Raw genomic sequence first — 27,666 nt, forward strand, 5'->3', positions numbered from 1 at the left:
GGGATGCTATTAAGGGCATTCATGAAGCAGCATGCACCTCTGGGGTCCCATCTGATCAGCAATAATAAACGTCCCTGTTCCATTCATTCTGGAAGGGGAGTCTTAATTAGGCATGAAGAGATTTATCAAACAGCAGTCCCCTGAAGCTGTTGGTCCCCCTGCCATCTGGAAGGATGGTTTCCTACCCTGTGACAGCAGCAGTGGGAATGATTGATGAGATCCTACAGTTCCATGCCCCAGGCCTGAGAAAACCCAAATGGCTTTTGTCCTTCCCAGAAAAGAGTGAGACTCTTGCCTGTATCGATGGGCCCATGTGCTGGGGTTCACGCTGGGGTTTGCCCTGATCTTCTGAAGGTTAGGTCCAGACATGTGGCAGCAGGCCTGTGCTTAGTTTTCATTTACAATATCCCAACCACATGAGTTAGCAGGAAAGCCCTGGGGTGAGGACAAGACAGGGGTGAAAATTCTACAGTGAGCCCGGAACAGAGTGAGCTCCTCAGTTTTATGCCCTATGTAATGGAAATCCTTATTTGTGCTTTGGCTCAAGCAACCCACATTATTTTTTTGACTTTCTTGTGACATTATGGATGCAAAATGATTTCATTAATTATAAAGGTCTTTAGGATTTAATCCCACAAACATTTATTGAGCAACTGCTGTGTGCTATGCACTACACCTAGTGCTGTGATGGATACAGATGAATAAAATAGTCCCCTGCCCATGGCGAGCTTACAGTCTAAGAACAGTCATACGACAAGTGTACATATAACTATAATACAAGGCAGAGTATGGTAAGTGCCGTGAGAAATGTACAAATAAAGTGCTATGGTGGCTCAGCGGAGGGAGAGATCCCAGTGGTTGGTGGGTCAAGGAGGACTTCATGGAGTATGTGATCTCTGTCTGGGCCTTGGAGGCAACTCAAGAACAGTTCTGGAGATGAGAACCACGAGGCCAAAGGCACAGAGACAGGAAACATGGCGCCCCTTCCAGAAAGGACAACTCTTTCGGGTTGGCTGATGCAGGGTGCGAAGGAAGAATGGGACCTGATTGGAAGATGTGTGCATTTGTTTGTGGGCCAGGGAGACTTACAAGGTTTGTGAAGAGCTGGGGATACACAACACTGCGCCTGCTCAGAAGGGGCTGGAGAATGTGGGAGAGGAGACTGAGATGTCACTAAGTTGTCCAAAGGACAATAAAGAGATGAGGACAGGGCTAGTGGGAAGAAGTAACAAGGGAGCACGTAGAAGAAGAGTTAAAGATGACATCTTTCTGTGTCTTCCAACAGAAAGATGAAAGATCATAGGGAAGGGAGACAGATGATCCACTCAGCCCCAGATGTGTGAGGTTCATGGTGCTGCTACAGATAGAGTGTGTGCAACAAGCTGTGAGCCATTCAAGCCTGGCACTGCAGAGCTGGGCTGGGTGGCCGAGAAGAGTGGAGACTGCTTGTGGGGAGGAGATGGTTACATCTGAAGGAAGGCGTGAGGTTGCTGGTGGAGGACGTGGTGATCTGTGGGGAAGACACCAGAGGAAGGAATGGCTGCATTGTGGGACAAGAAGAGAAAGAAATGATGGGCTGATCAACCTTGACTCCTTTTGTAAACCAAGGTAGGAGTGTCAATAAATAACTCATAAATACATACATAAATATATAAATAAATGGCTAAGAGGGGTTGGGGAGGGAGGGGAAAAACATGAGAACATGGCATCTTGGTGTCAAAGGGCTAGAGAGTACCCAGAAAAACTCACTGTAGAGCCTCGCAGTGAGAAGGGGATTTCCACGTTGACACATGGCGGGTGCTGTGACACTGGTCCCAGGGGCAGGCCAGAAAAGGATGCTGAAGCATGGAGGGAGAAGGGCAGCAGACCCTGCTGAGGTCTGGTGGTGAAAGGAGATGAGTGAAGGGGCTACAGGAGCCAGGATGGGTGTCATGAGCCTGTGCTGGTGGACAGAAGGGCAGAAAGAGGAGGGTGTGTGAAAGATCACATCCTGGCCAGAGGAGGGCTCTCATTTCTTCAGAAATGGGAGAGAGACCAAAAGATTATGAGGTGAGATCTCACATCAGAGGGCTCCATCTCTTCAGTGAAGGGGTCAGTTGGGGACTTGAGGCAAATGGAGAAGGTCTGAAGAGCTAAGGTAGACAAATTGGGGATCTTACTGACAGCCAACAGCAGAGGGGGCCAGCTGAGGCTGGTGGGATGCCTGACTGTAATTACAAGGTGGCAGTTAGCAGGGTAACATTACAATCTGTGACTCCTTAGGGCCAAAGTCAACCAGCCAGTGCTACAGAGTTCAGCGGACCTTGGCTGCAAGTGAGCACTAAACAGGCAGGGGAGGCCTGTTGGCTTTTTAACTGTGTGTGCCCAGATGGACAGTGACAAGGAACAAGGGAAGCTTACGCCCATGGAGCCTTTGTGATCACATGGCCAAAGCATTATGGCAGCGATGGACCCTCTGAGTTAGGGAGTGGTGTATGAGTAGATAGTCCTGGGGACTTCTGCCCCAGGACGGACATGGGGGCAGGTCTGAAGACTCTGTTCTCCAAAGAGTTCTGATCTCTAACTCCCCTGCAGGGAGAAGGTACTGATCTGATCAGGGCCAACTCTAGGACCCGATCTCTGGGCTTCCCTCAGGAGTCAGCATGAAACACTGTGGAATCCAAGGCCTTGACTAATCCATCAGGGCCCTGCTCCACAGGGCATTGCAAACTTGAGAAATTAAATGTCTTCTAGGGCCTTTGAGATCCTCAAGATGAAAGGCTCTGGAGACATGTAAAATATGATACTAATTATTTCCTCTGCTCACAAGGAGGCTGAACCACTTAGTTCCCATCAGGCTGTTAGGGCTATTGCTTTTTAAAATATTCATTTTATAATGCAAATCCCAAACTTCCGACTTTAAGCAACAACACAAGAATAAAGGGAAAAATGAAGAGATGTATCTTCGCCGTCCTGGTTTGGGATTGGAGCATCTGTGTGTGGGGTTAATGGTTCTGGGTAGCTCTCTATTACTTCCACTTGTTTCCCATCACCCATTAATTTAAAAGAAATGTCCTGTTCCAAATTGCCATTGATTAATTGTGTCTGGCTTGATTACTTTTCTTAACTCTTTTCACCCTCAAGATAATGGTTTTTTTCTTATCTTTCAAATATGTTTTAAAACACTATTATTTATCAGACAAGGAGACTACACCTAACAAATCAAGCTGGCTTGTGCTTCTCTACGTGTGGCCTATGACTCCAGCCCCTAAGGTACTGGCATTGAGCCCAGACTCTTCTGGAGAGTGTGTCCAGTATTTGGAACTGCATTTGGCTTTGGGTTTTTACAAGAAAAGAAGTCTTAAATATGAATCTTAACAGGAGGAAAAGGATTTTGCTATATTGTGTAATCATGGTGCCTGTATGGAGATGAGGGTGGGTGGCTGTGGGGTGGACATTAGACCTCTCCCTGCAGAAACTGCAGCATTGGACCTCTTGGTGTGGGCATGGGTGACCATCAGGATGGGAAAGTGACAAGTAAGTGACATGGGCACAGCAGTCTGGCTTCAGGGGCCCTGCAGAGTGCAGGATGCAGAAAGCAAATAAATAGAGCAGCCAAAGAGCAGGGAGCTAGAAGCTTCCTGCTTCTTCCAGTCTCCCACTCTGGGGCTCCACGAGGCATCCAGAAAGGCGATCATATGTATTTTAAAAAAGGATGTCATTTATCTTGACAGTGCCCTTTCAAGCTTTTGCTGTGTCTTTCTGGTGGCAGAGGGGACAGCAGAATTCCTCACATGACATTCTAAGAGGGTGGGATGGAGGCTAAGCCGGAGTAAAGTCCCAGGGTCTCTTCTTCCTCAGTGGATCTCAGATGCTTTAAAGAACACCCAATGGAACAATCACACTTTGGACACTCTTCTGCCTTATTCCAGGGGGTGGAGTAAACCCCCAGAAGAAGGTCTCAATTTTTCAAAGACATCATGTAGGACACTGTCTCTCTTTAGGGCTGTATGCCACTCTACCTGAAGCCCTTGGCAGTTCTTGTTCAGCCAGAAGATGGACTGTCCATTGTGTCTCCATTGGCCTTCTCACCATTGCTGTAGAGGCCTGTCTGGGACATGTGTGTCACCCACGGTGTATCCCTTGGGCAAAACAACTCTAAGTTCATGAACAAGGCTCTCAGTTCCACTGTGGCCTCTGCTGCTTGGTTTCCTTGTGCTCCTTCACCCAGCTGACCTCCAATCTCCTCTCCTCCACGAACAGCACCACTTAGACTGGCTCACGCTGTCCTTTCTGGGTCCTGGCTGCCCAGAATTCACATAGCCCAGAGGTCCGGGGCAGCTGACACCAAGTGGCTCTCCATTAATCCATGAGCCCAAAGATCCCTCCAACCTAGGAGGCAGGTCTTCATCCAAAGTCATGGGACTGGTTTCCCTGCACATCAAATCCTCCTGCCCCCCAAAGATGGACTGAGTCTCGATCTGGTTCAGGTGGATTATCCACACTTTCTTCCTGTGGTTTATCTGCCTAATGCTAGATGAACACCACACAGTTATAAATACTCAGGTCAATATATATATGCACGTATAGATATATATATTCTGGTCACTGTTTTACACTGTAACAAAGAAAACCACTAGCTTGTTTCTATTGTTTGTGCCACCCCGACTCCCATCTGCCTGTGGTGTAGCCGGCAGGAAATGTGAGCCACTGAGTCCCATGGTGTGCCCACCTTACGTGGCCCCATCACACTGGCCGACAGTCAGTTTCAATGCCCCTTGCTCATGCAGGCTCTTGAGGGCCTTGAATTCCAAGGGCATGGTATGGGGGCTGGCCTGGGAGGTGTAGCCATACTTGAGGCTGTCATAATAGTGATACTTGACAGGGTTCTGGTTCTGATCCAGTGGAAAGGGCCAGAAGCCATAGAGGTAGATCTGATTGCAGAAACGTGTGGCCAGGGTGTACATCAAGAGGCCAGTGGTGGGTCTTTTGATGTGGACTTTGTTAGTTAGCCAGTATCTGAAAAAAAAATGTCAAAAAAGAAATAATAAAGAAATGTGAGTTTGTGAATCATCCTTTCTAGAAAGAGGAAAATTTTATCCTGCCCCACAGCCCACCTCCTGACACTCTGGGGACCAATCAGATTGCAAGTTCCCTTTTCAGAGGAGACACCATCATTGATTCAGCACCTGGACTACCCTTGGGCTGGGTGCTTTCCCATACCTGAGTCAATGGGATTTCCAAACAAGTCTGTCCTTAGTACAAATGGGGCTCAGATGAAAAGTGGCTGTACAAGGTTGCCCCGCTGGAGAGGGGTAGCACCTTAACTTTGAACTGGGGCTATTGATATAGAGTGAAAGCAGAGGATGGCAACATTTTTCTATAAAGAGCCAGATGCTCAGTACCTTGACTTTGCAACCCCATAGCTCCAGTTACATCCACTCAGCCACTGTGAAGTTGTAGCATGAAACAACCACCGCCAACACACACGGGTGTGGCCAACTTGGCCTTGACCTTTGTTAGAGCACATTTTCTTGCATGGTGCCCATGGCCTCGAGGCAGCCTCACTGTGCCTTCCTTGTCAGTTGGCATCTTCAGTTGGACTTCCTTGGTGTCCCTGAATATGGGAACCCCACCCTCTAAGGCAGGTACCCTTCTCTAACCATGTGTGACCTCTCTGGAGAGCTCTTGGGTTCTGGACAGAGATCTGTCCTGTAAACCTGAGTTCTGCCTACACATTCTCTTCCAAAGATCTGTCACTCCATCTTGTTATCCAGCTCTAATAGGGAGTCCTTGCTTCCACTCTCTGGGAATCTGTCAAATGGTCATGAGAAGCAACACAGAGAGCTGGAGAGAGCAGGGACTAAGCAAGTTGAACACTGTATACCTAGGGGTCTCTATGTACCTTAGGGAAGGACACAGTGAGGAAGGGACCCTTTCCTTTCCTCCTGCTGGGAGGAGGGAGGTACATAACTCAGACAGCTCTGTTACCAACTCTCTGTGTGCCTTTGGGCAAGTCACTTCTTCCTACTGCTCCCAATTTTTCACATTCAGGCAATGACAATGCACATTCAAAATGGCCTCCAAAATATCCTCTAGGTTTCAATATTCCAAGACAATCAAGGCTTACTATCATTTGTGGCCTAGCCGCCTTAAATCCCCCTAAAAACAATGCTTATGACTTGATGGAAAGATGTAATTCTTTTTTTTTTTTTTTTTGGTGGTACTGGGGTTTGAACTCAGGGCCTCACACTTGGGCTAGGCAGGCACTCTACCACTTAAGCCATGCCCCCAGCCCAAGATGTAATTCTTTTTTTTTTTTTTGGGTAGTAGTGGGGTTTGAACTCAGGGCTTCATGCTTGCTAGATAGGCTACCACCTGAGTTACACCCTCAGCCCTTTTTGCTCCAGTCATTTTTGAGATAGGGTCTCTTGTTTTTGCCAGGGTAAGCCTGGATCCTTCTATCTATGCCTCCCAGGTAGCTGGTATAATAAGCTCATGCCACCACCACAGTTTATTAAAATGGGGTCTTGCTAACATTTTGCCTGGGTTGGCCTTGAACCATGATCCTCCTGATCTCCACTTCCTGCATGGTTGTGATTACAGACCTGAGCCATGTGCCCGCCATGAAAGATGTAATTCTTGATAACAAAGTCCTGACTGTGCTCTACCTTTTTCTGTCCTCAATGTCTGTGGGACTCCCTTCCCACAGGCTGCTATTGAACTGGGAAGGCCAGCACAGTTTTAGATCCCAGCATAGTGACAGATTTGAAAGTGAAAGTGTGCAGACACAAAACAGCAGTCACATATTGCTGAAGGGCGGAACCGTCTTATATTACTGACATGTTTTAGCTAAAAGGGCTGGGTTTGAGGGGCAGGCTTCCTAGAAGCCCAAGAACACCCGCCCTTCTGTAAAGCAGTTCCTTCTGTTAGCTCAAAAAAGGGAACCCCCAAAACACTGTAGCATTAACCTTAAAGCCTTATTTTTGGCTTATTTATTTGGAGAAAGCATTAGCTTTTAAATCAGATGAGGTTATAGAGTTTCAATAAGTCATATAATTTCAGTAAATTATGTAATATTCAATCAAAATGCACGGGAAGGATCCCCACACCCACCCCTCCAATCCAACCATCAGTCTGGTGTGACTCGAGTCTCCCCTTCTGCTTTGCTGATGGAGGCTGTGGTTCCTGATGACTACAGAGTGAACATGTGTCTCCCGGGCACAGGGGGAGCCTCCTGAGTGGCCCTGTAGACAGCTACAGTTGTTCCATAAGCCTGTCACCCTGAGTCTCCTTCCTTGCACTTTCTCCTAGTTCATCTTGTCTGGGCCTAGAAACTTCCCCAGCTCCTGAATTTTCCAAGAGGGAATCAAATAAAGGGACAGAGGCAGAGAACAAGGCAATGGGTCTGGTAACCCCAAAGCAGTGCAATTGAAAAATAGGAACAGGTGATGTGGATGCACCACAGATCCCATCATGTCTTCCCTGCATCGAGAAGTCTCTGTGGTGAGAGTTGACCGTTGCTATCTATCCTCCACCTGGTAGCCCTCTGGGCTTTTCTCTCTGAAACTTCTCCCTGAAGTTCTACAGATACAATCAACCCAAGTTCCACTGTGAAAAACAAACTTGGGGAGACCTGACCCCACTGTACCCCAGTTTCACCTCCCTCTACACTACACCATCTCCCCAGAATGAGTGGCTCTGTGCTATTTCATCGAGTCACCTCCATTAAGACTCCTATGTTCTTTTGTTCTGGTTCCTGTGAGCATCTGAGGTCACCCGGGCACCAGTCTCACCGGGCTGTGTGTCTTTCTTGTTGTGCTGTGGACTTCCTGGAGAGCCGTCTGTCTTGCTGCCTCTGTGCTAAGTTGCCTGTGCTGCTAAGAAAGTAAGTGGCCTTTTTTGGGTTGGGAAGACATGCTTTCCAGAACAGGTACAGTCAACCCTTGGCATTCACAGGTACCTCTTTCCAAGGGGACCACTTGGAAAAACCATGCACGCTAGGATGCATGGAGTTCAGTGCTGTGCTGTGGATGCTTGGTTCACTTTTCCCATCATGCCTCCCAACTTCTGCTAAAGACATGCGCCTTTCAACCCATCTCACATTTTCACTTGATGACTTCAATTATGCACATTCACTTTTACCAGGCGTTTGGAGTATTGTTTGCTTTTTTGGGAAGCAGCTTTTCCTAAAATGAAGGCTGGGAAAGCATTTAGATCACACACGATTTAAACACAAATGACAATAACATGAGACTGACTGAGGGCTTCTCCACATCCACTGAGCTGTGGAAGGCACACAGGGGAATTAAAAATTTTTGTCTCTAAAAATTTTTTTTTCTTCTTAGATTTGAGATCCCAAGGGGCCATGTCCAATTTTCCATGGGTTGTGCAGGAGAATGGGATGGGTTGCTACTTGTCTGCAAGAAAAAGTTCTGGGAATGTGGAGGACAGCCTATAAGTGGCAGGTCCCACTGGGACCCAGGCTGGGTCAGCCAATGTCCCTTGGTGGCCCAAGGTATCTTCTCCTTGGCCACAGGGAGACCTGAGGTAGACAGAACCCAGAAACAGCATACCTGCCTTCCAGTCTGCTCTGCTCCCCAGGATGCAGACAGGGTTGGCAGTGATGCCCCACTCTGCCCCACTGGCCCCTCCTCTGGGGGAGTATTCTCCTCAGCTTTCCTGACCAGGAGGGACACCTCAGGCTGAATTCACAACAGGACCACATGGTGCAGCCCTGGGTATGCCTGGTGCTGGGTTGGGGGGGAAGCTGACATCAGCTGGCCCAGCTACAGATAAGGCAACTCTGCCAGGACCCTGATGCTAGGGACCCTCTTCTTCCCCAGCCATGTGGGGTACTCGTGCCACTGGTTCAAGAGTTCCCAAGATGCCAGAAGTACTGATTGTAGCTACCTGGTTGTGTCAAAAGTCTGCTCAGAGCTCTAGGGAAGGGTAAAAGGTCTGTTTTAAAAGGTCTTTTTCTTGCCCTTGGCCCTCTCCGAACCTTTCAAATTACACTCTATACTGCTCCCCTCCTCCCCATCACTCCACTGAGGTCTCCTCAGTGGCTCTCTGTCAGAATTATACCCATACCCAGTTCTTTACAGGGTGGGCACGCCACCCAGGCAGGGCCCCAAGGATTGAGCAAGGAGCCCAGCTGGCAAGTGGTGGGACTGGGGCTCCCCTTCACGCCCTTTGATTCCAAGTTTACATTCTTTCTCCTTTGTGATGCAACCCCAACAGACCCATGGGAGGCCAGGAAAGTGGCTGGTCTAATATGATTCTGCTAGGCTTGCCGCCCCTGGCCATCTGCTTAGTCACCAGCTAATATGTCAGAGACAAAGTGTTGACTTTGGAGTGCTTGACGTTCAGTTTGGGGGCTTACTGGACAAGGATTACTTCCTGTGGGGGCATGGTGCCTCTTGCCTGTAATCCCAGCTACTCAGGAAGTAGAGGCAAGGAGCATCTTGGTCTGAGATTGACTCAGACAAAAGTGTGAGACCCTATATGAAAAAGAAACTAAAGTAGAAAGGACCGTGGGCATGGCTCAAGTGCCGAAGTCTTTGCTTAGCAAGGCTGTGAGTTCAAATCCAAGTACCACAAAAAAAATTAAAGGGGTAGGGATATTTCCACAGAGCCCTTGGCTCTGTGCTCAACAGGATTAAACTGAGCTTGGGAAGACCCTGGGACAAAGGCCAGGGCGGTAAAGAGAAGAACCCCAGATTCCCAGAAAAGCAGCAACTGATGTTAGCTCCTCCCACACATTCTGGCCAAGTGCTCCTCTGCCTTGGCCTCACCAGGCCCAGGAGTAGGAGCTCGCCCCCTCCCCAGCCAATCCATTGTCTTTTCAGCCTAAAGCAGAATTCCCATTTAGGCTGCATGCTGGATCACCTGCAGTTTTCGGAAGGACCTGGCTCCCAATCGCAGGTGTAACCTGGACACTGAGAGTTTTACAACCTTCTCCAGTAATCCAGTTACGCAGTCTTGACTAACAACAACTGCTCTGACTGGTAGATGGATCAATGAAAGAACCCAAGAATGAGATATATTTAGAGAAAATGAGGGAAAGAAAAGAGTAAGTGTAAGGAATAGCTGTAGGGTTTTTAAGACAGTTGGACCCGGGGAACTCATTTAGCCCAGCAGCTTGGCACTGACATAACTGAGAAAGCTGGGACTCAGGGTGAGTATAAGAAAATCCAGTATCCAGCTTTCATATTGCCAAAGCAGTAGGGAGTAGTGTGGACTGCGGTATCTCCAGGGACAGGCACTTTAATAGTTGTTCAGTGTGGTGGTCTCAAAACTTCTGATTTTTTTCCCAACTGTATCAGAAATAAGGATTTTTATGCAAATTCTTTTTTTTTTTGGGTTGGGGGCAGTACTGGGGATTGATCTCAGGACCTTGAGCTTGCTAGACAAGTGCTCTACCAACTTGAACCATACCCCTATCTGTTTTTGCTTTAGTTTGCTTTTCAGATAAAGCATCATGCTTTTGCTCCGGGCTGGCCTCAAACCTCAATCCTCCTTCCTCTGTCTCCCATGTAGCTGAGATTACAGGCACACACCACCACGTCCAGCCCACATTCTCCAAATGTTTAAATTGTTGGCAACTAACAAAAATATTTGGGAGGGAGACTGGGGGTGAAAGCACCACTAAAAAAAAAAAAATCAAAATTAAGAACAAAAAAACCCCAGCATGTGAGATTCCACTGGGTGAATCAAATGGGTGTGAATCGAATATATGTCAAATCTATGGGCCACCTGCATTGAACCTGGAATCCAGGATGATTTACCTGACCTGGTTAGGTCTCCTGACCCCTGCTTCGTGGGCATCTTCACCCCATGGCAATTCTGGGAGGGTTGAGGCTGGGGACAGGTTGCTGCATTAACAGCCAATGTTATCCAGGAAATGGGAGCCACCTGCTTGAGGATTCACTGAGATTCTCTCTTTGAGCAAATTTGAACCTCAACACCAGGCAAATGCCATCCGAGGGATTTGTGGTTTGTTTGTTTTCCGATAGTAAGGCCTTCGCAGGGGGAGGACTTTCAGAAATGAATTTCTTTTCAGGCCAGCAATGCTCTGCCCAGAAAGGGAGAGGGAAGGATTTAATCAGTGGTGAGACATCCAAGCAGCTTGTAGCAGAATTTTAGGTGACATGCACACTTGCTGAGCCTTCATATGTGCGGGGCTCTCCCCTGGGTGCCTTTCCCCACGTGCTCCTTTGGTGAATTTCCCCCTCATCGCTCCCCCAAACCTTCCTGGGAATATCCCCTTTTTTCTAGCCCTTCCTCCCCAGCTCACCCTTTAATCAGCTCTACCTGATCACTAAGTGCTTTGTTTCGACTCTTACTGTGCTTAGCAGCCAGGACCGATAATGTATTACTGGATGGGCTGGTTTCCCACATGAAACTTCTGTGATCTCCCCAAGAGCAGGGGCCATGCCTTCCCTCCTTTGTAGGATTCAGAGGCATCTGATTCCACACACACTACATCCCATGTCCTGTGGTAGAGACAGCAGCTTCTGACAAATACTTCCTGTGTTCCCTACATCTCCCAGCATCCTTGTAATTGAGCAACCGTCATGTGGCCACAGGTTGCAATAAGAGTGGCTTTTCATCCTATCCACTGACTTGAAAAACTTCAAAGCCTTTTGCTGAGATGATTGGCTTAAGAAAGATGCATCTGAGATCCCTGGATCAAAGAGCAGAAGAGAGACCTGGACATCTCATGTCACTCTTGTCATGAGTGAGAAGTAAACTTCTGTCGTGCTCTACCACTGGGGTTTGGGTTTTGTTATGGTCGCATGGCTTAGTATTGACTATCCTGAGTTCTGGTGTGCTCAGAACAACAGAAAAATGGGAAGATGTAGAAAAGAAGAAGCGGCAAGCTGGTAGTGTATGCACCTACATAACTGTGGCCAGGGGGACAGGAACAGAAGGTCCCAGTCCTGGGTGCTAGACTTCCCTCCCAGAATCACTAAGTGGGAAAGGTGTTAATGGTCAGCGAGGTACCAGGATGAGTGAAGAGTGTGGTGGCTGTCAGTGGAGGGACCTACTTATTTCCTGTTCTTCCTCCAAGGGTAAACAAGAGCTCCTGGGTGATGTCTGACAGGGACACAGGGGAGCCTTTAATGAACAGCTTGCAACAGAAGCCGACTGACTTATGCAGGAACAAATCACTCTCCTCTTCCTTTCCATCTCCTCAGTCATTCTGGCCAATTTAGAGACTGAGTGCATGGCTGACTTGTAGACTACGTCTTTCCTTAGGATAACAGCTGGGTGTTAAAACACAGACTAATTAATTACGCCTTCCCAAATGAGGTTAGCTGGGTGCATCCAGAATGTTGTATTGAGAACGCACCTTTAATATCCCAGTCTTGAGATTTTAATTAGAAGGCAAAGTAATCTCAAAGAAGCCAGTGATTATTCTTTTCAAATTGGCCATCCCAATGGTTGTGACGATTAAGCGCTGGATTTTATGAGCACGGACAGCAATTGATGAGGATTGCCAAAACCATCTCTAAAGCACACCTGTGCTTCCCCTGGATTCCTGGCAAGGATAGTGGCTGTCGCTGTTGGAAAAGGGACCAAGAGGGACTTTTACAAGAAGGTAGTAACACCGTGGGACAGAGCTCATAATGTCCATAAGGAGCAGAACTGTCTCACAAGACCAGAAGCAAAGCCGGAAACGGAACACTCAGGCTGTTACTTCCTGTATTCTGGATCCAGGGGCTCTGTCTCCATTGCTGTCCTGTCCTTGGGAGTGTTGTTGAGGGCTCTAGTGTGCTATGTGATATCTCAGGTTTAATCTTCCCTGAGAAAGATGTGATGGAGAGATGTGGCTTTTGTCTCAGAATTTGGGGCTGTCATGAAGAGTTAGTTAAGCCATGGGGATGCTGGAGACTCATTTCTGTTCCTCTGATCTCCAGGCTCATCTACACCAATGCTGTAGCTCAAGTACACAGGCTACCTCAAATATGAGCATGTCACCAAAACTATCCAGTGACTCCAGGACTCCACAGAGTAAGTCCAATGGCCTCAGTCAGGCTAGGATGTGCTCATGAAGTGAGCCTGAAAAATCTCTTCCACCATCTTACGGGAACCACCCCATAGTCAGGAGAAGCTTTGGGTTCTTCCAGGACACTTCCCTGTGTCAGCAGTCCCTCCATACAGTCTTAGCTGCAATGTCACTTCTTGCCAGAAGCCACTAGGACCTCCCTAGATGGTTTTTGTGCTCTATGTTGCTCACTCCTATCACAACATCTATCATGCTACTCTGTAATTCCTTGTTTGCCTGTCTTTCCTTCTACACTTTAAAATTCTGTAAAGAAGTGGACTCCCTTCTGTATAACCCTAGGCTCTAGCATAGCACATGCATAAAGCAAGTGTTTCATGAATCTTTAATAAAAACTAGCAAGCAGAGGCTTGTCAGGACAGGTGAATGGGACTAGGCTCATTGTAAACCCTTCTAGGCAGCCAGGAGGCCTGTACATGTGAAGGGTGGGCTAACACCACCCTAGACAACCAGTTGCCAAAACAAAGGAGGGAAGACACGATGGTTGTTCATTGAAGGACTCCTGATAAAGGGTGGTTGCTCAGGTGTGGAAAGACTGTCACTCATGCCTAGGTATCATCTCTGGCCCTGTGGAGTCAGCTGGGGCCCTGCAAGACCATTATAGGGAAATTAAGCCTTGTGGCTGGATTCTGGAGTTTAAATTGGTATCACTCCAAACAAACAAATTACAGCCAACCTCATGCGTAATCAAAGGAATCCAATTTCTAATAACAACAACCAGATATCATTTTTCACTGGATTGGTAAACATAACAAATGTTGATAATACCTCTTTTGGAGAGGTTAAGGGAAAACAGGTATTTTCAATAATCACAGGTGGAAGTATAAATTTGTATCTGTCTCTTGGGCAATTTAACAATAGCTTCAAAAATTACCAATGCACAGCTCCATCTCTGTTTAGCAAAGACATGTCAAAGGAGCAAGTCTATAGATATATATATGCACACATCCTAACACCTCCATGCTACATAGATCTAGGTACATGCAACGTCCTGCTTGGCAACTGTGAGGAGCAGCGCGGTGGTGTGTGTCAAAATGGAATAATTTCCAGAATTTAGCAAGGTGCAATGTAACACAAACTCTCTTTCTGGAAGGACACACACAGAGAACACCAGCTTCACAGGTTGCCTCTGCAGAGCCAGGCGAGGGATGGGGGGGTATACTTTTCACTTGAAATCCTTTCATGCAATTTGGATTTTCCTTTTTACTATTTGAATTGCTGTTTTTAAAAATTCACATATATATCAGGAGACTCCATTAAACATAAACAAAAGCTAGGAGCCATCTGTGCCCTTAATGCCACAGACATTCCTCCTTTTCTTTTCTACAGAGCATGCTTCTAGAAAGGTGAATCTGGTTCCTCTTACTCCCTATGCACTGGACCAGAGTAAGACCAGCAAGGAGAAGGATGTGGTTTCTGGATTAGGATGGCATGCCTGAAGGGGACTCTGCCAGCCTGTGCTTTGACCTTGCTTACTGTCACCTGAGCTGTTCTCTGGCCCTCAGACTTCTGCTCCCACTGATAGGCAGCTGGGCCTCCCTCCAGTCCTAGCAGGAGGCGAGCTGAATCAGTGCTATCCTAAGGCTGAAGCTAAGCACTCCTGGTGCCTAATTAGGCACCAATTCACAAGCCTTGTCTGCACCAGGCCAGCAGGCCGCTGTCCTGCCAGAGGGGCGGGAAGCCCTCTCTGTGGGTCACAGCCTCCCCAGTCATTGTAATTGAATTAGAGCCATTCATGACAGCTGCTGATCACCCTCCCACTTCCTGTGCCATACTTAACTGCCTTGCTGCTCTTCCCCTCTGTGGCTCTCATTCCTGGCCAATATCCAGCCAGGGTGCTGGGCCACTCTGCAGGCTGGCAGAGCCAGAGGCCCCTTGGGAAAGGAGAACAGGCCAGGGCCTTGCTGGCACCAGATGCTGGCCCCTGCCAGCTGCAGGGTTCTGCACTGGGTTCCTCAGTTCTTGCAATGCCTGGATCACTGCCTCAGATGGCCTGGAATGTGGTCAGTGCCCTCTGGGTCACTCACTCCACTGGCACCAATGCGTTGAACCAAAGACTCTTGGAATGGGAAGGGACGCCATCTTGCCCAACTGTTAAGGGTTGGATTATGTCCCCCCCAAATTCATTGGTTGAAGTCCTCACTCCCAGTTCCTTTGTGTGTGATCTTATTTAGAGATACGTCTTCACAGAGGAAATCAAATCAGATCACTCTAATATAACTGATATCCTTATAAACAGGGAAGTCTGGAGACAGATGGGGCTACAACGAGAATGCCATGTGAACATAAAGGCAGCCATTCCCAGGCCAAGAGAGAGGCCTGTAACAGATCCTTCCTTCATAAGGGACCAGTCCTACCGACCTCTTAGTTTTGGGCTCCCAGCATGTAGAACTGTGAATCAACACATTTCTGTAGGTTAAGCAACCCAGTCCGGTGCTTTGTTATAGCAGCCCTAGTTAAACTAATGTACCAATTCCATCTGTGTGACATGGCTTTTCCTGCTCATGGCCCCCGCCAGGGGGATTGCTGCTGTAGAACATCTCCAAAAAATGCCAAATTCATCACCTCCTAAAAGAGTCATGCTTGTTTCTGAAGATCTTACGTTGAAATGTTCTCACCAGTGCCTGGATGGAATTTGGCTTCCTGGAGACCCTCTCCCAATCCTACTTCCACACCTGGAGCCTCCCAGGGAAGAACCTCTAAGTCCCTCAAGGGTAGGATCCTTGTTTTATTAATTTTTGTATTTCTCTAGCACAGAGCACCCTGGTGCCTTTAGGTGCCAAATGACTATGGCTGAATGAAGGAAAATGGCAATCATGGTCATTGGAGCCTTCTTGTCTCCTCAAATCTTTCAAATTTTCATTATCTCTGCCACTGTATTTCCTTTTCAGCCTAGTACCCCAAAACAAATGTAATACTCCAAGTAGGATCTGACCAGGCAAAGTAAAACAAAGCCAGGCTGATCACCTTGACTCCCAAAGATGTTAGATGTCCACTGCAACAGCCTAGGGTCACGTATCCTTGAGCGACCACCCACAGATGGCAGGCCCTGTTCATCTCTCTGTACTGGTACCATTGTTTTGCACTACATGAAGAACTTTTTATTTGTCCATATTAAATGTCTTCCCTTAGATTGACCTGGGTTTAACTCTGAGACTTTGAATAATAAGAATTCTCCAAAAGCTATGTCACTGGTGAATTTGTTAAGCAGATCATTGATACTCTCATTTAAGTCACTGGCAAAATGGGGACAGGGACTGAGCCTGGTGGCAGGCTCACAGAGATCTCAGTAAGGTCAACATTAGCCTAACAGGTTACCTAGTAGATTGGGTATGAGCAGTCAGCAGAGTGATGACTCTTATCTGGTAAGGATCAGAGAAGGAGATGGCAGTGGAGAGACCTTTGAAGCCTATATAATCCCAATCCTGCCCTCCTTATCTGCATGGCTTTACACAATTTATATAACATTTTTGAGTCTTGGTTTCCTTATGAGTAAAAGGGGATGATATTGGTATCTATTTGTAAAGTTCCAAGGAGAAAGCTAACAGTTATCCTCTTCTGTCCCCTGAATTGTCAACCAGGCCATGGCTCTCCAAGTTGTCCATGAAATGCTTGGTCAAAGTGGCTGACTTGAGTCCTGATATAAACAACTACACCGATCCCAGGGTACCTGGCCACTGTCCTCCTCACTAAGGGACACCAGGATAATGTACCCTGGCATTTTCCAGTGAGCACACCGGCTTATGAAGTTTATCTCCTCATCTTTGTGTTCGTGAATCATTGGATTGATAACCTCTTTAAACTCTGTCGAGGAGTTGATATCAAGCTCACTGGTGCCCATGGCTTCCGCATGTTTAGAAGACTGGAGCAAAGATGCCAGCCCACATCGTCCTTCTCATGATTTGGAGGAGATCATGGCCAGCTGCCCACTGGTCTTCCTGCAAGTTTTCCCTGGGATGTAACTGGTCTTGGTTTTATTGATGGCAGTGGCTCTAGGATGTATGCCATGCACCAGAACCACCTGGAAGGCCTCTTAAAACACAGACTGCAGGATCTCAGTCCTAGAGTTTCTGATTCAGCAGGTCTGGCATGGGTCTGAGAACCTGCATGTCAAGTGAGCACTCAGGCAATGCAATGCTGCTGGTCTGGGGACCGACTGTGTGCCATTGGTTTAGAGCAGCAAATTGGCACTGTAGGTGAGATAGCAAAGACCTTGCTACCCTGGCTAGTTAAAAGATCCATCCCTTTTGTTACGAATAGGGGCTCTGAGGAGTTCATTTTACCTCTGTTTTTGGTGACGTCACCACTATCTGCCCTTAGCTTTTTGGTTCTTACTTGAAACCTAATATACACTTTTTTGTTTTTATTAATAATGTCACAAACTCAAACGCATTCTGGCCTCAGCCTTCCCGACATTTTTTCTTCCAGGCTCCCATCACTGTTTTCTGGTCATGTGCCACAGAGGCAATTGGGTGGTGTTCAGGGACAGTGGGAGAGCCCTAGATCAGTTCATTACCAACCAGAGAACCGTCAAAGTTCGTTTCTCCCTAAGTTTCATTCTTTCTAGCTTTAAAGTGGGGCGAGTGATAGTATTCCTATTACATGTGCCTGGCAGGTGAGCATTAGCTACCTGTCCTGTTTCAAACCCTCCACAATAGAATGTGTGGTTGAGCAGTTTCTGCCTGAGCATCTCTGCTTTTCTTCTGAAAGATATCTTGGATGCAAAGGAACAGCCAAGCAAATCTGAGAGGGAAAAGCCAAAGACCGCCTGGTCAAGGGCAGGTGTCTCTCAACAAGACGATGTCAAAGTCCAGATGCTGGCAGGTATTTGGTGGAATCTTGACCTTTCACGTTGCTTTGCCTGGTAGGAAAGCTGCCCTATGCTTTGAATGAGTGCCTTGTGCATGGGGGGTCTCCACACTGTCCTAACCAGTGTCAATTCCCAGCTCATTGTGCTCCTCCCTCAGCCCCGCCCACCCAGAACAGGATGGGTTCAAATTTCTGTCCATCTGGTACATTGTGTAAGAGTCAGATAATACAATTCTACTTCCGGTTGTGCCATAATGGCTGGGTGACCCTGTATAAATCCCCCAATTCTTTTGAACATTAAGTTCCACATTTATAAAATGAAGATACAAGGGAGCCTTGAAAGTTGATTGGCATTTGAAATTCCCACTGGAAAGGCACAAGACTTCTAGTTTCTCCACATCCTCACTAGTACCTGTTATTTTTTATTTTTCATACTAGTCAAGCTAGTGGGTATGAAGTGGGACCCCACTGTGCATTTGATTTGTGTTTCCTTAGTGAGAGTGATGTCTAGCATCTTGTCCTGCTAATTGGTCATTCGTATTTCTTCTTTGGAGAAATGTCTACTCAGCCCCTTTGCCCAGTTTTGACTTAGGTTGGTTGTTTTTCTGCCATTGAGTTGTACAAGTTCTTTTCATATCCCGGTTATTAATCCCTTATCAAAAAGCCTTAGTCTGTGGACTTCCTTTTCCCTCCCTTGGTAGATTGTCCTTCATGTATGAATGCTTCTAATTTTGGTATAGTACAATTTATCTATTTTTTCTCTTGTTGCATGTGCTTTTTGGCCAAACTCAACATGAAGATTTCCCCGTTTTTTTTCCTCCCAAGAATGAATTTCTTCTGAGTGAAGTTTATCCTTAAAAATGACCGAAATGGTAAGTTTTGTTATATTTTATCATAATAAAAAGTATTTTCATAATACACCTCATAAACAGGGTCTTCTTGGGCAGTAGATTCATTTTTTTCTTTCTGATACTAGGGACTGGACCCAGGGCCTTTTACATGCTTGTCAAGCACTCTATCATGGAGAGCTACACCCCCAGTACAGGCAACAGCTATTTAGATAAGGAAACAAGAGTATTCTGCACAGTACAACCCGTATGGGGGACTTCAAAGTGAAGCGCTCAGGACTGACTAGTTTGATTTAGTCCATTGCTCTGACAGCTCCAGAGCTCTGAATCAGATTGAGCCTAAATATCCTCCTCTCCTTGTAGTCCCAGCCTCTGCTCTAGTTCTACCTTCGGAGTTTACAGGACAAGTCTAATAATCCCTTTCCCCTGTGATAGCTCTCCAAGTGGTTAGTGGCAGCTATCATGACAATGGTGGCCACCACTGATTGATCATATGCCTCCCCCATGTAGCATAGGGTTCCCCAGGGAAGAGACAAAGGCAGTATGTCTCAGGGGTGTGGAGAGAGGCAATATAACCAAGCAAGTAGCAGAGCTGGGATTTGGACCTTTTGGGGGTGTCTCTAACTTCAAAGCCTGGATTTGTGATGTTAGTTTGGCCGGGTTCTGGGTTCCTCCTCAGGTTTTCCCCCTACAATCCCTTGGTCTTTTCTTATGTGGCTTCATTCTGCATCCCTCACTAAACCAATCCTCCATTTGCACTAGCCCCAGGTATGGCCCCATCAAGACCGAGGTGAACCCTTCTGCTCAGTATACACAATGCCCACATTTCTGTCGATGCCCTGTTGGAGTCAGAGCTCAGGAAGGTCCAGTGAGCTAAGGAAGGGAGAGGGCCACTAGTGGAAGTCCACTTCAAGGCCTCGGCAGCTCCTCTCCCTCCTTCCTTCCCTGGCTAAAGGCAGAGGCCAGCCCATCTGTTGCTCCTGCAGTATTTTCTCCTATAGCTCCCGCAAAGGGAGATGCTACACTCTCAGGATTAACAGCCTGTTTGTTTAAAGGGACCATTACTGGTGCTTAATGCTATTTTGACAGATGAAAGTGAGTCAGTTACAGCTGGAAATAGCTCTGGCTGCAGAGGTTTCTTCCAGATGGCTGCCCATTTTCCAACCACGGGGCTTCCTCTCTGGTTATCAAAGGGTATTTCTTATCCTTTTATCCATGGGAAGCCCCAAGGCATCTCAGGAGTTTGCTCCTTCCAGGGAGAAATGACATTTAAGGCATGGAGCCTAAATGCATGAGATGAAGGTTACTGTGGTAGACCCACTCTGTGATGGGGTGAAATAAAAAGATGCTGAAGGGGTGCAGCCCAATGACCCCTGGGTCCAGTGGTGGTTATAGGCTTTGGTACACAGAGCCATTTTCATGAGGACAAGAGTCCCTTGTGAGGGGCTTAGAGGGCTTCCCAGGGTTATGCTGGGCCCCTCTGAAGAGCATCCAAGGCCCCTCAATTGCTGAGGCATCTGTACACTGAGCTTCCTATGTCCCTGGAGCAGGGGTGTGATCCCCATGTGGTTGGAAGGACAATTGGGTCCCGGCTGGAGTATGTATGTATTTGTAACAGCCTCTCAATTATATGCCCAAGAAAGAACTCTCTTTCTCAACATCCCCAAACACACAGGGCTTCTGCAGGCCCCCTTATCACAGAATATGAAATTCTGGATTTTTCTCTTCTCTCACCTATTATTGTCCTTCAATAGAATTCACCAGCAAATTCTGCTGTCTGGGCCTCCACAAGATAAAGCAAATCTGACCAAACCGTCACGAATACCAGGCTACCATCTTGTCTAAGCTATAATTACTTCCTGTCTGAGCTACGCAACAGCTCCTCAACACCTATTCCAGTTTCCATTCCCACCAGAGGGATCTGCTAGAGAGAGAAATCAGTTCTCCTCCCCCCTACCCCCCATGATTGCCTTTCAAACTTAGGTCAAAGTCAAACTCCTTACCACGTCCACAAGGCTGTGTGTATGTCAGTCTTTGCCTCTCTCATCAACACCATCTTCTAACTCTATTTCTTTTTTATTGTGTACAATAAAATTTATTTTGTTCCTCTTTATTAATTTTTATTATGGTCGTGCTGGGTGGGGGTACATTGGAGTATTTACAAAGGTTCTTACAATGTGTCAAATATATCATACTTGAATTTACCCCCTCCACTGCTCTCTTTTCTCGTTGCTCTCTCTGCTTTAACCATGTGTGATTCACTGCTGATCCCTGAACATTTGGGGTCTTTGCACTTGAGTTTCCCTCCTAACCCAGACACGCACATAGCTGCTGTCTTCTCATCTTTCACATCTCAGCTCAAACAAACTTATTTCCAGAGAAGACCTTCCTGATAGCACTCTATGAAAGTATCTGATTCATTTGTTTATCTGTAATTTATTTTCTACCAGAAAATTTAAGTGCTAATGATATCAGGAACTTTACTTTATTCACTACTGAGTCACAATGTCTAGAACAGGATCTAGCACATAGTAATCACTCAATGAATATTGTTGAATGAATGTACATAGGTTTTAAAACATATCCACAAATTACTTAGTACTCTTCCATTGAGAGGTGGGATTCCTGCCCACTCCCCTTGTTTCTGGGTCACCTTAGTGGTTGGCCAGTAGATTGTGATAGAAGTGACACTATGTAGTCTTAAAAAGGAACTTAGCTTTTGCCTTGGTCTCTAGACCACCTGTGCTGGAGTCTGTGTGCCTCCCCTGGCCCATGAGTAGCCTGACTGCTCTGAGGCCACCATGATGAGAGACCACAGGGAGAAGTCCTCAGATGATGGGACAAGAGATGCCATCGATCCCAGCTGCTCCAGAGACCCCACTGTTCTACTGCCAGCTACTATCTGACTGTAACTGTGTGAGAGACCCTGAGCAAAAACCATCCAGTTGAGCCATACCAGAATTCTAATAACAGAAATTGTGAACAGTAATAAAATGTTGTTTTTCTAAGTCACTAAGATTTGGGGTGATTTACTTCACAGAAATAGATAACTGGAACTGAGTGAATGAATGCTTAGCATCCAGTTTTACTCTGGTGGCTGCTATGATGGGCACTCCTAGCCAAAATACTGCCTGGTCTCATGGTTGGGAGGAAACAAACAGAAAGCTGAGGATTACTACTTGTTTGCCTGGGCCATTGAAGAGTCTTGACTGAGCTGAAATGGACTCCAGAATCTTCTCACCATTCCCCATCATCATCCTTAATTCTTGGAATCCTTTTTCTGGAATTCAAGACCTAGGCCTGCCCAGGAGAAGTCCTATCTGACTGGTGACATCAATCTTGCCCAACAATTTTCTCAAAGAGAGTGGATGCCATTGTTTTAATGCTTCCTATTTCCCCTACTCTCTAGGTGAAGTTTCTCCTGTCTGGAGAGAGGACCTTTTGGACAAAAATACCTCATCAGACCCTCTCGAGATCTCTTAGCTCTATCAACAAGATATGTTCTGCAGAGCTGGGGAATATTACACGGTGAAGATGATGGTGATGACAACGAATGACGATGAAATCACTGAGTGTCTCTACTAATAGTGTACCTGCTGTACAAGGCATCTCCCATTTCTGTTTTGGTCTGCACATCCCTCCAATGTTACCGTTCCCATCCATGTTTTACTGATGAGGAAACTAAAGTCCAGAGAGATTAAGGAGACTGTATTTGAAGCCAAATCTATTTGGGATGGCAGACACATGACACACCAGTCGCCATCTCCCCTCCCATGTTGATGGCATCTGTTCTCACTGAGCCCCAGTGTAGAATCAGGATCATTCTCAGTGCACCAGGAAGGACTCTAGCAATTGGTCAAAATTGGCATGCCAGGGGAAATCCATTTGCTAAGTCCCCTTATTTCTGAAGAATGGAAATTCAGAAAGGCCAGGTGGCTTGTAAGGTCATCCAGGTGGTGGCCAGTGGGAGGTGGAGCTGGGATGGAAGGACCATTGCCTGTCATGCATGCCCTTCCCTTAGCAATGAGCAATGGCCCCTCCCCATGGGAGGCACTCACCCGCGGACCGCATGCAGCAGGCGCAGCGACGGGTAGGCGGTGCGCACGTTGACGCGGTGCTTCAGGATAAGCGCGTTGACCCACTCCACGCGCTCCTTGCCACCCCTGGCCATGAAGGCGGGAATCCACAGGATACTGCCATTGAGGCCATGCAGCCTCTGCAGCAGCTTTTCTCGCCACGTGGCATTGACTAGGTCCTCAAAGGCCCGCTGGATGACTGAGGGGTTCATGGTCACCAAGTCTGTCTTGAGGCCCACATCCCGGGCGTACTCCTGCACCGGAGCCAGGTTGCACCTGCAGAGAAAAAGGCCACGTGGTTCTTTGGGGAAGCTGGATGTCCTTCCCTATATCAAACTTTCTCTCATGCTTTTTCTGTCCTTGTTCCTCCTCATCGCCAAAGACAAACCCAGGGTTCTGGCCCGATGGCCCTGGCGATGTGGCAGGGCACTGCTGGGAAGGGTAGGTCACCGTCTGGCATGGAGGATTTGGTGATGGCAAAGTCCTTGGACCAGTGGAAATAAGTCTGAGAAATTGGAGTCTGTATTCTACAGAGGTGGGAGACCAGGAGCATGTGCCATCCTCAGTAATGAAGTCCACAAAGACACTATTTATTCCTGCCTTTAAGCAAAGACTTTCCCATTTCAACTGGGAAGAAGAAGTAATCAGAAAGAAAGCAAATGCTGGGCCCTGGTGGCTCACGCCTGTAATCCTGGCTACTCAGGAGGCAGAGATCTGGAGGATCGCCAGCCTGGGCAAAAATATCCACAAGACCCTATCTTGAAAAAACCCTTCATAAAAAAAAAAGGGCTGGTGGAGTGACTTAAGGTATAGGCCCTGGGTTCAAGCCCTAGTACTGCAAAAAAACCCAAAAAGACACAACAACATCACCAAACCCTTGGCTAGTCTGGTGGCATAGATTGGTTGATTTTACTGTGACCCAGTGAGATTCACCGTCTTTCACATATGAAGAAACTGAGGTCACAGCATGTGAATTAACTTGCCCAGAATCCCAAAGCTAGTAAGGGGGCCACCAGCATTCCGGCTCAGAAACCTGGAAACTATTCAGACTGAGCCTCCAAAATACCCTTCTCCTCATTCCCACAACCTGGACTTTGCTTTTGACCATGGATAAAAATTTAGGGAACAGAACCGCCTGGGGACACCTTCAGAAGCCCTTGCCACAGGCCACACATTGGCCAGTCTGGGGCCACCTAGGTCTCAGTTACTTATTGCCCCAAAGCCTGGCTCAGTGAGGCTTCTGAATCTTCCCTGTGTGCTGGAGGCCTCTTCCAGATCAACTTCCAGGTCCCGAGAGTGGGGCCCGGTTGCACTCACTGCAGCTCAGATTTATTGGTAGCAATCACCAGGTGGCTGGAGCTGTGTGGGAGGAGGTGAGGAAGGAGGGAAAGGGACAGCCTGCTCCTAGGGGGCTTACAGGGTGGTCAGGGAGGTGGAATACACTGCTACAGTATCAGCCATTTGGGATGTCTCCACTGGAAGGTGCTGCAGGATATGGGAGCCAAGCTTGTGCGCCCTTTGGGGGCAGGGCTCAGCTGCATTCATTTCTGGAAGGAGGGAGGGGTCAGGAAGGTGTTCAGCCTGATCTGGGGAAGAGGCAGTGGGAAGCTGCATTGCTGGGTGGGCTTGGCTATGGGCAGGAAGGGAAGTAAACATCAAATAGTCTGCAAAGTGAGAGGGGCAGCTGGGCAGGCTCTGAAGCCAGGCTGTCCAGTTCACTGCATAGCTCTGGCCCTTACTAGCTGTGTGACTCTTGGCTCTCTGTGCCTCAGTTTCCTCATTGCAGAGCTGGGATAAAAATAAAATGCTCCTTACAGTCTAGTTGTGAGAATGAAATAAGTAATCACAATACATGTGAAGTGCATAGAATAGTACCTGGTACACGCTAAGTGCCCCAAAATGTTAGGAGGGGATGGTGCTGGTCATCTCATCTCCCTATGGAAAGAGCATCCCCTAAAGGGTTCTCCCAGAGAAGGGCTGCGTGTATCTGCGTGAGCACAGAGAGTGAGGCTTTGGTCCCTGAACAACCTGCTCTGCACACACGATCCTCAATCAGGCACTCACTGTCTCCTCTCCCTGCAATTGCAGGATCCTGTGTCCTCTGAAGACCAGGTGTCCTGTCCAGCCTCAGTTCCCAGCAGCCAGTGCTTGCTTAGGCAGCGCCTCCCTGACCCATGATTCTACCTTCTAGCTTCTCTGCCCTTCCTCACACGGTTCCCCTTCTCACCGCTTTCATTGGTCCAAGTCAGCCATGCCCACACTGGAAAGCATTTTGTGCGCACTGTGTCCCATCAGAACTCCCATGTTTGTGTTCTCCACGCAGGGGTTTCTAAGAGGGGCAAAGTCCTGTGTGTCCCTGTATCTCTCACACAGGAAAAGGAACCCAGAAACACTGGGCAAGGGGGACTGCTTTTGAAGACTTGGATTGACAGAGACGGGGGCATTCCTTTTAGGACCTTCATGGTGCCTATCGTCTGAGTAGAGCCATGAGGGGCCCCGCCTCCACACTGGGCACAGCCTTGGCCTGGAGGCTTAGAGATGGACACAACCTCTGTCTTTGGAGAAGCTTGCTGGCTGGGGGGTGGGGGGTAGAGATGCAGGGCTGACAGAGAATCAACACTCAATGTGCCATTGTCATATGGGATGTGATTTGGAGCACGTTCACATCTTGTTTAGCGATCATGACATTACACTGTCTTGAGTGTGTGTGTGAGTGTGTGTGTGTGTGAGAGAGAGAGAGAGAGAGAGAGAGAGAGAGAGAGAGGGAGAGAAAGTGAGAGAGGATCGAGGCAGCAGAGCATGCAAGCGTATGGAGTCTCAGGCCCATCTCAGACCTGATGACTCTGCATTTTAACACAGTGGGTGACGCATAACCAAGTTCAAGTTTAAAAAGCACTGGGCTGGGACTTGGACAAGATTCCTAATGGAAGAAACTTAATGCCAGCCAGTTCGACCCACCCATTTACAGACGATGACACTAAGGCAGGCTCCCAAAGGAGGAGTGACATGCTCCAAGTCACATAGCAGATATCCGAGCCAATACTGGACTTCAGAATCCACACTGCTTGCTTTGTACATCCAAAGAGAAAGCGCTAGGCCAAAATCGACCATTGCTTCTGGAAATTCCTGGCCAGGGCTCATGGGGCATGGAAAATTCCCTGTTGGAACTCATTCTTTAGGACAAAAGAGAGAGGCATGGCCTGTCTGTGTTACACTAGGTCAGAAAGGCCTCCTCAAGGCTGCTCAGACCCTACCAAGAGGACGCTTTTGCCCTATGGCTTTTCCCCTTAACCACCCACTCCCACCCCTCACTCTTCTGGCTTCCAGTCAGATATCCTGCCACACTTCCTTTTATCCTTTCCCTCCCCAACCCTCCCTCAACCGATCTTTAGACTGAAGGGCTTGAAAACACAGGGACAGAGCCATTGGCTCTGCCAGGCACAGATTGCTGGCTAAGGCTAACAAAAGAGAAGCAACTTCGGCTCCCAGGGGATGCAAGAGTACTCACGCCTGTTTCTTCCCACGTCCTTAGTTCAGGTTGCTGTATGAACACGCTGCACCCAAAGCCAGGGGACAAAGCCCTCCTTGCATGAGGACGATACCAGTGGAAACATGAGATATGGTTTGTACTTGTGCATGGCCTGGGAGTTTTTTTGGAGTGAAGCTTGAGGCTCTGTGTAGCCTGTTTTTGACCAGGAGACAGCAAAGCCCTATTTCCAAGTTTGTATGCACTGGGGGAGGGGAGGGTCAGGGCTATGGGCAACTGTGTCCAAATGTCTCCAGTGGTTAAAAAGTGAGAGTTGTGTTACAGAGAAAATGAAGGTTAAGTTCGAGATTCAAGTTTCCCAGTCACTCCCTCACCTCTCAGATTTTGACTCCAGGATAATTAAGTTACTAGCAGAGCACCACCTTCCAGAACACCAGAAACAGCTTTGCAAACTTGACCCAGCAACTAACAGGTCCAGGAGATTATCATACTAACTTTTCATACCAGGCTCTGTTTAGGGGTCTACAAACTTTTTCTGTACAGGGCCAGATAGCAACTATATTCATTGCTTCAGCAACAATGCCTCAGCTATACACCACTGCTCAACTCTGCATTAGAGTGAGAAAGCAGTCATTGACAATGTGAAAATGAGTCAGGGTGGCTGTGTTCCAATAAAACTTTATTTACAACAGCAGGCTGAGGGCCAGAGTGTGCCTGTTTCTACTGTGGATCAGTGAGTCCCATCCTGGGCTCCTGGGGTTGCATATCCCCACTCCTCAGTCTGAGCACAGGGGAGCAGAGCTCCCCCAAATAATTCTGATGCACAGTAAATGCTGAGAAAAGGGATGAATCGAACTAACTAATGTGTCTTGATTCTGTCTCTTGGGACAACTGGCAGTGGTCAACTTTAGGCCTGCTGCTTTGGGCCAGAGAACCTGGCCAGGTAGTTACCTTATGACAAAGCTGTGTGTATCAATCTCCTCTCCACAGCCGCTGTTCAGCAAGACCCCCGAGTTGCCCACAATGGCACAAGTCCGGAAATGCTTGTTCTTCAGGGGGGAGGTTCTGGGGAGGAGCTCGTAGAGGTTCTGGGACACGTTCATTGTGCTGTCTCTGTCAAAGATGTAGTGGATAATGTCTCCGGGCTTGAGGGTCCCTTTGAGGACAGAAATGTCCTTCTCGGCATCCAAGAACTTTAAGATTTGCTTCCTGTGAAAACCAAAGGTGCATGAGGAATGTTCCATGTTGCCACTTTCCCTTTGCTAACCCGGATTTTCTTGTTCCATGTCACCCTGCAGGGATGTCACAGCCTAGCAAACTGGTGGAGCATGACCAGAGTTGTAGACCTTACAGAGGGCCCTTGAAAAAAGGGTGCCTCATTGAGGGGTGATGTCC

At 47.7% G+C, this 27,666-nt stretch overlaps 1 protein-coding gene across 1 annotated transcript in view; it reads right to left on the reverse strand.

The window, feature by feature from the left end:
- Positions 1-3,389: 3,389 nt before the first annotated feature.
- Positions 3,390-27,666, reverse strand: part of St8sia2 (ST8 alpha-N-acetyl-neuraminide alpha-2,8-sialyltransferase 2) — a 39,645-nt gene continuing 15,368 nt past the window's right edge. The window contains exons 4-6 of the mRNA XM_074061682.1: positions 27,223-27,480; positions 22,767-23,060; positions 3,390-4,998 (exon numbers count right to left, since the gene is read on the reverse strand). Coding sequence (XP_073917783.1) covers positions 4,713-4,998; positions 22,767-23,060; positions 27,223-27,480 — 838 coding nt within the window. The 3' untranslated portion in view covers positions 3,390-4,712. The remainder of the gene's footprint in view (positions 4,999-22,766; positions 23,061-27,222; positions 27,481-27,666) is intronic.

Source organism: Castor canadensis, chromosome 19, assembly GCF_047511655.1.
Source record: "Castor canadensis chromosome 19, mCasCan1.hap1v2, whole genome shotgun sequence".
NCBI lineage: Eukaryota > Metazoa > Chordata > Mammalia > Rodentia > Castoridae > Castor > Castor canadensis.